The sequence below is a fragment of the Oncorhynchus gorbuscha genome, linkage group LG03 (assembly GCF_021184085.1).
Source record: "Oncorhynchus gorbuscha isolate QuinsamMale2020 ecotype Even-year linkage group LG03, OgorEven_v1.0, whole genome shotgun sequence".
Classification (NCBI taxonomy): Eukaryota; Metazoa; Chordata; class Actinopteri; order Salmoniformes; family Salmonidae; genus Oncorhynchus; species Oncorhynchus gorbuscha.
The window spans coordinates 90116134-90126996 of record NC_060175.1 but is presented as its reverse complement, the minus strand read 5'-3'; the positions used below and the strand labels follow the sequence as shown (position 1 = coordinate 90126996).

Below are 10863 nucleotides of genomic sequence, written 5' to 3'. Positions count from 1 at the left end.
TCATTCTGGAGCATTAGGGGTTGCTATGCACGCTATATGAGCTCAATGTGTAAGAATAAACAAGTTATTGATAAATGGTAACTTAAACTGACATTAGAGTCTGTCAATATTGATGCTGATCATGATTATGATGAGAGTGGCAATGATAATAACAAGAATGATAGCAATAACGCTAACCTGAACTATTTTCTCCCGGCAGGTTTGACGTGGGTTCTGGCATGGCCACCATCCGCTACCCCACACCCATCAAACTAGGAGAGTTCCACACCATAGAACTCCACCGAAACCAGACACAGGGCTCCATTGTAGTGGACAGAGAGGCTCCAGTCAACGGAAGCTCCCAGGTAGTTTTACATTATTATTTTTGAAACAATATTATTCAGACAAAAATATCCAACAGAAGCTCCCAGGTAGTTTTTCATTGTCAGTTATAGACTGTTGAATTTATACAAAGTACATATGCAGGAGATTAATCCATGAACACTGTTTCCTGTCTCGTATCACAGGGCAAGTTCCAGGGGCTGGATCTAAATGAGGAGTTGTATGTAGGTGGTTACCCCAACTACACCCTCCTGGCCAAGACCGCTAGCCTCAAGACTGGCTTCATTGGTTAGAGATTGTTTTGTTTTGTAGCTAGTTATGCTTAACAACAGTACAACACACTTTGATTACACTGTATGGAGTGATATTAGTGCCAACTGGAAGTGAAATTCAATCATTTTGAATTGTTATAGAGCTATTGTTCACTGTTTTGGAATGTTCTCATTGGTTCATGGTTTAAGGTTCATGTTCTTGTTCTGTCCAGGCTGCATCCGTAAGCTGGTCATCCAAGGTGATGAGGTCATCTTCAAGGATCTGGACCGCAGCTCTACGGGCGTGTCCAACTGTCCTGTCTGCACTGACCGTCCCTGTCAGGTCAGCTGACCACCACTACCTCAGACCCCACTTGTTAAATACAATTCATTCATTGTGATGTTTTGTTTCAGAATGGAGGGATATGCCAGGACTCTGATGCCAGTCTGTACAAGTGCAGCTGTCCCAGAGGATTCACAGGGAGTAACTGCCAGCACCACTCCTCCCTGCACTGCCACCCAGAGGCTTGTGGACCAGATGCCACCTGCATCAACCGTCAGAACAACATGGGCTACGACTGCCGATGTCACTTGGGGAAGTCTGGAAACAAGTGCATGGACGGTAAGGGAAACAGGTTATTTTCCTTTGCAATGTCCCCTCCTCGAGTAGGCAAGTCTCTGCCCACCCGAAGATGGTAGACCAGCGACTCGCCCCACACAGGCTCCACGACTCGCCCCACACGGGCTCCACGACTCGCCCCACACGGGCCCCACGACTCGCCCCACACGGGCCCCACGGCTTGCCCCACACGGGCCCCACGACTCGCCCCACCCGGGCTCCACGACTCGCCCCACCACTCGCCCCACACGGGCCCCACGGCTTGCCCCACACGGGCCCCACGACTCGCCCCACACGGGCCCCCACGGCTCGCCCCACACGGGCCCCACGACTCGCCCCACGACTCGCCCCACACGGGCCCCACGGGCTCGCCGCCCCACACGGGCCCCACAACTCGCCCCACACGGGCCCCACGACTCGCCTCACACGGGCCCCACGGCCCGACCCACACGGGCCCCACGGCCTGACCCACACGGGCCCCACGGCTTGCCCCACACGAGCCCCACGACTCGCCCCACACCGGCTCCATGACTCGCCCCACGACTCGCCCCACACGGGCCCCACGGCTTGCCCCACACGGGCCCCACGACTCGCCCCACCCGGGCTCCACGACTCGCCCCACCACTCGCCCCACACGGGCCCCACGGCTTGCCCCACACGGGCCCCACGACTCGCCCCACACGGGCCCCCACGACTCGCCCCACACGGGCCCCACGACTCGCCCCACACGGGCCCCACGACTCGCCCCACACGGGCCCCACGACTCGCCCCACACGGGCCCCACAACTCGCCCCACACGGGCCCCACAACTCGCCCCACACGGGCCCCACGACTCGCCTCACACGGGCCCCACGACTCACCCTACACTGGCCCCACGACTCACCCCACACGGGCCCCACGGCTTGCCCCACACGAGCCCCACGACCCGCCCCACGACTCGCCCCACGACTCGCCCCACGACTCGCCCCACACGGGCTCCATGACTCGCCCCACGGCTTGCCCCACACGGGCTCCACGTCTCGCCCCACACGGGCCCCGCGGCTTGCCCCACACGGGCCCCACACGGGCCCCACGACTCGCCCCCACACGGGCCCCACGACTCGCCCCCACACGGGCCCCACAACTCGCCCCACACGGGCCCCACAACTCGCCCCACACGGGCCCCACGACTCGCCCTCACACGGGCCCCACGACTCACCCCACACTGGCCCCACGACTCACCCCACACGGGCCCCACGGCTTGCCCCACACGAGCCCCACGACTCGCCCCACGACTCGCCCCACACGGGCTCCATGACTCGCCCCACGGCTTGCCCCACACGGGCTCCACGTCTCGCCCCACACGGGCCCCGCGGCTTGCCCCACATGGGCCCCACACGGGCCCCACGACTCGCCCCACACGGGCCCCACGACTCGCCCCACACGGGCCCCACAACTCGCCCCACACGGGCCCCACAACTCGCCCCACACGGGCCCCACGACTCGCCTCACACGGGCCCCACGACTCACCCCACACTGGCCCCACGACTCACCCCACACGGGCCCCACGGCTTGCCCCACACGAGCCCCACGACTCGCCCCACGACTCGCCCCCACGACTCGCCCCACACGGGCTCCATGACTCGCCCCACGGCTTGCCCCACACGGGCTCCACGTCTCGCCCCACACGGGCCCCGCGGCATGCCCCACACGGGCCCCACACGGGCCCCACGACTCACCCCACACGGGCCCCACGGCTCGCCCCACACGGGCCCCACAACTCGCCCCACACGGGCCCCACGACTCGCCTCACACGGGCCCCACGGCCCGCCCCACACGGGCCCCACGCCTCGCCCCACACGGGCCCCACGGCTTGCCCCACACTGGCCCCACGACTCGCCCCACACGGGCCCCACGACTCGCCCCACACGGGCCCCACGGCTTGCCCCACACGGGCCCCACGGCTCGCCCCACACGGGCCCCACGCCTCGCCCCACACGGGCCCCACGACTCGCCCCACACGGGCCCCACGACTCGCCCCACACGGGCCCCACGGCTTGCCCCACACGGGCCCCACGGCTCGCCCCACACGGGCCCCACGCCTCGCCCCACACGGGCCCCACGACTCGCCCCACACGGGCCTCTGATGGCAATACGACAGCGGACCTCCTTTCCCTTGTTTGCTGTACCGTATAACCATTGAGGCATGATCCCACTGTCTTTCTTGACATCATATTTAAACATCTTGTTGCTGTTTGTTTCCTCTAGGTGAATTGGTGACTACTCCCCTGTTTGATGGTATGGACTCGTACATTGCATACCCTCCTCTGACCAACATCCACAACGACCTGCGCATCGAGATGGAGTTCAAACCCATGAACCTGGATGGTCTGATGTTCTTCAGCGTGGGCAAGAAGATGAAGACGGAGGACTTTGTCTCCCTGGAGATGGTGGATGGACACGTGCAGTTCCGCTATGAACTGGGGACTGGTGAGAGCGTAGAGATTCAATATAATACTGTATACTGCATAGTACACAATAAGGAGTTTTATTATGAATGATATTTATTGATGTGGGTGAGAGGCCCTGATACTGTTATACTATGATAGCTACTCAATCTGCTGTATCCTCTCCAACTGTTACCTTTTCGTTTTCGAGCTCAAAGCTGTTTATGGTTGTGCCATAGATTCTTGAATCTAAAAGGGATACTTTGGGATTTTGGCAATGAGGCACTTTATCTACTTCCTCAGAGTCAGATGAACTCATGGATAGCATGTTTATGTCTCTGCTTGCAGTTTGAATGAAGTTGCTAGCACAATTGATAATTATCCTTAGCCGCAATGACTGGTAGTCATTGCCCAGTCATTGCGCTATGGTATCTGCTAGCATGCTAGGAAATACCATAGACTTCCAGTCAATGCTAGTTAGTGTTGGCTCGCGAAACTACCTCTAACTTACTTCATACTTGACACAGAGACATAAACATGGTATCCAAGAGTTAATCATTGCCAAAATCCTGAAGAATTCCTTTAACTAATAGATTGAGTCACCTGTAACTGTTGACCGATATAATCATTTTCTCTAGATTAAGTATCTCCGCTGTTTCATTGGCCTAGTTTTCACACTTAGCTCCTCTCAGGTATCAACAACAGTGGAAAAGGAAACTAGCAAGGCATTAGCAAGCACTGCCGTACTTGTGGAAATCATGCTACTGTCTTTGTTTCCAGGCCAAGCTGTCCTGCGCAGTCCTGAGCCGGTCACCCTGAGCCAGTGGCACCGCTTGGAAGCCGGGCGCCTCGACAAGGATGGCTCTCTGAAGATTGACGGTGGCCGGGAGGTCAGGAGGTCGTCACCAGGCAAGGCCCAGGGCCTGAATATCCACACACCCATGTACCTAGGAGGAGTCCCCAACTTTGATATCATACCCAAGGCCCTTAACATCAGTGTTGTGTACAATGGATGCATAGGAGAGGTGAGCTCAAAACACGCACACCATGAGCCATGATGGCCTTTATTATAATTCATAAGCACTTATGTCATGTTTATAACCACCATATTACTACAATAGCGTCACATATCCACACAGTCACAGAACATCAACAGTTTAAAAAACAAACATGAAATTGTCTTCTTTTCCCTGATCGTTTGACTTGAATAATTGGACTTGATTGGACCTCTAACCCTCTGTGTTGTCCGTTGTCCAGGTGTCCATCAATGGTAAGAAGGTGGACCTGTCCTACAGCTTCACAGACAGCATGGCCATCATCCAGTGTAAGGACAACAGTCCCTGTGACCGCAACCCCTGTCTAAACGGGGCCAGCTGCATGCCGAGCGCAGAGTATGAGTACCAGTGTCTGTGCAAGGACGGCTTTGAGGGTGAGTATATTGTATAGTTAGTACTTCATTTATCTATGGGATTTCAGTTTGGTTAGAGCTATGTGCCGTAGATTGATTTAATAATTGGCATTCAATAACCCTATTCTGAAAATAATCTTTCCCAAACGAGAACTGTCGTGTGTATCTCTCCCCCTAATGCCACTTTGACCCCTCTAATTTCTGACCCCTGTCTATGTGCCCTCTCCAGGTGAGCGATGTGAGGTGTTGAAGGATACCTGCCAGAGCAGTGACCAGTGCCAGAACGGAGGCAGCTGTGTCAACAGCCAGTGTGTGTGTCCTGTAGGCTTCAATGGCCCCGTCTGTGGAGAGAGTGAGTACTGCTCTAGTCCGCTCCTATACACTACACATACACAACCACTCCACTATATATACTAGTCCCCTCCTATACTCTACACACACACAACCACTCCACTATACATTCTAGTCCCCTCCTATACTCTACACACACACAACCACTCCACTATATATACTAGTCCCCTCCTATACACTACACACACACAACCACTCCACTATACATTCTAGTCCCCTCCTATACACTACACACACACAACCATTCCACTATATATACTAGTCCCCTCCTATACACTACACACACACAACCATTCCACTATACATTCTAGTCCCCTCCTATACTCTACACACACACAACCACTCCACTATATATACTAGTCCCCTCCTATACACTACACACACACAACCACTCCACTATACATTCTAGTCCCCTCCTATACTCTACACACACACAACCATTCCACTATATATACTAGTCCCCTCCTATACACTACACACACACAACCATTCCACTATACATTCTAGTCCCCTCCTATACACTACACACACAACCACTCCACTATACATTCTAGTCCCCTCCTATACACTACACACACACAACCACTCCACTATACATTCTAGTCCCCTCCTATACACTACACACACACAACCATTCCACTATATATACTAGTCCCCTCCTATACACTACACACACAACCATTCCACTATACATTCTAGTCCCCTCCTATACACTACACACACACAACCATTCCACTATATATACTAGTCCCCTCCTATACACTACACACACAACCATTCCACTATATATTCTAGTCCCCTCCTATACATTACACACACACAACCATTCCACTATATTCTAGTCTCCTCCTATATACTACACACACACAACCATTCCACTAAATAGTCACTACACACACAACCATTCCACTATATATTCCACTATATATTCTAGTCCCCTCCTATACATTACACACACACAACCATTCCACTATATATTCCACTATATATTCTAGTCCCCTCCTATACACTACACACACACAACCATTACACTATATATTCTAGTCCCCTCCTATACACTACACCCACACAACCATTCCACTATATATTGTAGTCCCCTCCTATACACAATACACACACAACCATTCCACTATATATTCTAGTCCCATTAGATGTGACTTTATTATCATAGACAGTGAAGGAGACTAGCAGATCAAATGGAACAATTCTGGATAGAGTATCTGGATAAGAAATCATTGCAACCTAATTACCTAATTATAACACTTTGACTGTGTTCACATATAGTATTTTTGTTTTCTTTCAATTTGTCCAACAATTGCACTGTTGCCATAAATGCTGATGTATAGTATAATTGTGATTGCTGATTTTGTTTGTAGTGCTGTTTCTTCATTAGGAGATACATTTACATTACATTTAAGTCATTTAGCAGACGCTCTTATCCAGAGCGACTTACAAATTGGTGCATTCACCTTATGACATCCAGTGGGACAGTCACTTAACAATAGTGCATCTAAAACTTAGGGGGGGTGAGAGGGATTACTTATCCTATCCTAGGTATTCCTTAAAGAGGTGGGGTTTCAGGTGTCTCCGGAAGGTGGTGATTGACTCCGCTGTCCTGGCGTCGTGAGGGAGTTTGTTCCACCATTGGGGGGCCAGGGCAGCGAACAGTTTTGACTGGGCTGAGCGGGAGCTGTACTTCCTCAGTGGTAGGGAGGCGAGCAGGCCAGACATCTCTGGGCATAACATCAACTCGCTTCACAGTAGCACTGTGTATATGTTAGCTTAGAATACACCCCTATAGTCTTGACAGAGATATTAGTTACCAGTAGACATAACAATCTCTCTCCCATGGACCATTGCATTAGCTCGGCCTCAACCAGACCCCTTGTCTAAGGAATGGGCCCATATGAAGATGATTCTCCACACTCTAACCTCCACAACGTAACATCCAAAAACTATTCTACTCTATAGGATCCAGCAGTGGTCTGTAGTGTTGGGTGTCAAAGCCACATGATCTGGTGCGTCTTATTCCTGCCCTCTAATGGCTATATTCCACACACACAGGCCAGGTCTCCAGCTTCACCGATGCCCTGTGGAATTTGGAGGGTAGCGGGGGGAATGGTACAGTATCCCTCCCTTCAGTTCTGCCTGACACAACTGTGACTAACAGTCAGGGACCCATCTGCTCGACCTAAGGGCCCCCGAGAGCCCCCGCATGGCCCCCGCCGCCAGCCTAACACACACACTCAGCAAATCAGAGAAACTTACACAACACTGTACTACCAAAACAACGCTACACATTTATATTCTGTACTGAACTGGTGGCTGGGGTTCCTATCCTGTGAAATGTTGGGAGGGGGGAATTGTACGTTGTTAAAGGCTAAGGGTACGGTAGTGTGCAGATGGATATTGCGTCTTCTTGCGGTTGTGTTTTATCGGGTTTTGGCCCTTTGACACTTTTTCTCTCTCTTGTTTGAGATACTGTGTATGTTTTAGAGATGCAAGACATTTAGAATTCCCCTTTTGTCCTCTCCTAAACAAGTGTCCTGTCGAGTCTGTGACAAAACCAACTACTTACTGCAACATCTTCCAAACTACCGTCTTCCAACCTGCCTGTCCAAACTGCCATCTTCCAAACTGCCTGTCCAAACTGCCATCTTCCAAACTGCCGTCTTCCAAACTGCCTGTCCAAACTGCCGTCTTCCAAACTGCCTCTCCAAATCAACAACAGAACAACTGTTTTTTTTCTCCACTTCTGCTCTCGTTCGTTGGAAACTGAGAATGTGAAATGCATTATTTTCTACCCATTGGAACAAGGATGTTCGTTGTCAGTTACTAACCACTAAAAGTATTTTGATGAAAGTATTATGATGTGAGAGCCATTTGGGTGAGTTGAAACTCCCTTGAAGATGATAACTATGCATGGAGCACTCGATCGCCTGGGTCCACACTGCACTGAGATGCCTGTCTCGCTTGACTCTACAGACCTAGTGTGTGTGATGAATGACATGTACTATGGAGAATGTCGTCTGGCTCTGGTATTATGCACAGTTTGTCTGTCAATACAGAATTTTCAATCTGCAACATTAGTTTAAAATACTGTGTTGAGGAATGTGTCAAAAGTAGAGTTATGTAAAAATATAAATACAAGTATTGATAAGAACATTTATTTGTCTTTTTCCCTCTTTCTTAACTCTTGTGTACTAACCACTTCGTTTCTAACTGAGCCAGTTGGACGGAGGTTCTATTCACCCTGCTGCCACCGGAGGGAGCACTAACACTAAGTCTCAATATAGCAACATACAGGAAACTGAGGTGTTGTGTTTTTCACTCTGTTTTTATAGATGCCCCCATTGAGTATGCAGTTAAATTCTATGACAACGGTTACCTTGCTCTTCCCAAGACTATCTTCCCCAGAAGGTGAGCCAGAGTTTCCCAAGTGCAGAAGGAAGTAACTTTCTTTAAGCTGATCAATTTCCTTCTCTACAATTGTCACTATTGTATTGAGACATTGACATGGTCTAGGTAGTTTTAAAACCATGTCTGGGTCTCCCCCCCTCTGTCTTTCTCTCTCCCTCTCCCCCTCTTACACTGTCTTTCTCCATGTGTACAGTGCATTTGGAAAGCATTCAAACCCCTTGACTTTTTCCACATTTTGTTATGTTACAGCCTTATTGTAAAATTGATGAAATAGTTTTATTCCTCATCAATCTACACAAAATACCCCATAAGGACAAAGCAAAAACAGGTTTAAAGACATTTTTGCTAATGTATTAAAAATTCAACGCTGAAACATCACGTTTACATAAGTATTCAGACACTTTACTCAGTACTTTGTTGAAGCACCTTTGGCAGCGATTACAGCCTCAATTCTTCTTGGGTATGGTGCTACAAGCTTGGCACACCTGTATTTGGAAAGTTTTTCCCATTATTCTCTTCAGATCCTCTCTTCAGATCCTCTCTGTCAGGTTGGATGGGGAGCGTTGCTGCACAGCTATTTTCAGGTCTCTCCAGAGATGTTTGATCAGGTTCAAGTCCGGGCACTGGCTGGACCACTCAAATACATTCCCAAAACCACTCCTGTGTTGTCTTGGGTGTGTGCTTAGGGTCATTGTCCTGTTGGAAGGAGTTCAATTTCAAGTCTCATAGTAAAGGGTCTGAATACTTATGTAACAATTGTATTTCTGTTCTTTATTTTGAATAAATTTGCAAACATTTTCTAAAAACCTGTTTTCTTCATTATGGGGTATTGTGTGTAGATTAATGAGGGATTTTGTTTATTTAATCCATTCGAGAACAAGGCTGTAATGTAACAAATTGTTTAAAAAAAGAAGGGAAAAAAGGAAGGGGTATGAATACTTTCTGAATGCACTGTGTGTGTTATAATGTCTGTATGTGTGTTATAATGTCTGTGTGTGTGTTATAATGTCTGTGTGTGTGTTATAATGTCTGTGTGTGTGTTATAATGTCTGTGTGTGTGTTATAATGTCTGTGTGTGTGTTATAATGTCTGTGTGTGTGTTATAATGTCTGTATGTGTGTTATAATGTCTGTATGTGTGTTATAATGTCTGTCTGTATGTGTGTTATAATGTCTGTATGTGTGTTATAATGTCTGTATGTGTGTTATAATGTCTGTGTGTGTGTTATAATGTCTGTATGTGTGTTATAATGTCTGTGTGTGTGTTATAATGTCTGTGTGTGTGTTATAATGTCTGTGTGTGTGTTATAATGTCTGTGTGTGTGTTATAATGTCTGTATGTGTGTTATAATGTCTGTGTGTGTGTTATAATGTCTGTGTGTGTGTTATAATGTCTGTGTGTGTGTTATAATGTCTGTATGTGTGTTATAATGTCTGTGTGTGTGTTATAATGTCTGTATGTGTGTTATAATGTCTGTGTGTGTGTTATAATGTCTGTGTGTGTGTTATAATGTCTGTATGTGTGTTATAATGTCTGTGTGTGTGTTATAATGTCTGTGTGTGTGTTATAATGTCTGTGTGTGTGTTATAATGTCTGTGTGTGTGTTATAATGTCTGTGTGTTATAATGTGTTATAATGTCTGTATGTGTGTTATAATGTCTGTGTGTGTGTTATAATGTCTGTATGTGTGTTATAATGTCTGTGTGTGTGTTATAATGTCTGTGTGTTATAATGTCTGTGTGTGTGTTATAATGTCTGTGTGTGTGTTATAATGTCTGTGTGTGTGTGTTATAATGTCTGTGTGTGTGTTATAATGTCTGTGTGTGTGTTATAATGTCTGTATGTGTGTTATAATGTCTGTATGTGTGTTATAATGTCTGTATGTGTGTTATAATGTCTGTGTGTGTGTGTTATAATGTCTGTATGTGTGTTATAATGTCTGTATGTGTGTTATAATGTCTGTATGTGTGTTATAATGTCTGTATGTGTGTTATAATGTCTGTGTGTGTGTTATAATGTCTGTATGTGTGTTATAATGTCTGTATGTGTGTTATAATGTCTGTATGT

General features: G+C 48.6%; 1 protein-coding gene across 1 annotated transcript in view; it reads left to right on the top strand.

The window, feature by feature from the left end:
* Positions 1–10863, top strand: part of hspg2 (heparan sulfate proteoglycan 2) — a 225051-nt gene that overhangs the window by 199744 nt on the left and 14444 nt on the right. Inside the window, 10 exon segments of the mRNA XM_046344359.1 lie at positions 200–344; positions 507–609; positions 806–915; positions 987–1194; positions 3439–3660; positions 4398–4642; positions 4875–5046; positions 5255–5377; positions 7441–7497; positions 8721–8796. Of these exon segments, the coding sequence (XP_046200315.1) occupies positions 200–344; positions 507–609; positions 806–915; positions 987–1194; positions 3439–3660; positions 4398–4642; positions 4875–5046; positions 5255–5377; positions 7441–7497; positions 8721–8796 (1461 nt within the window).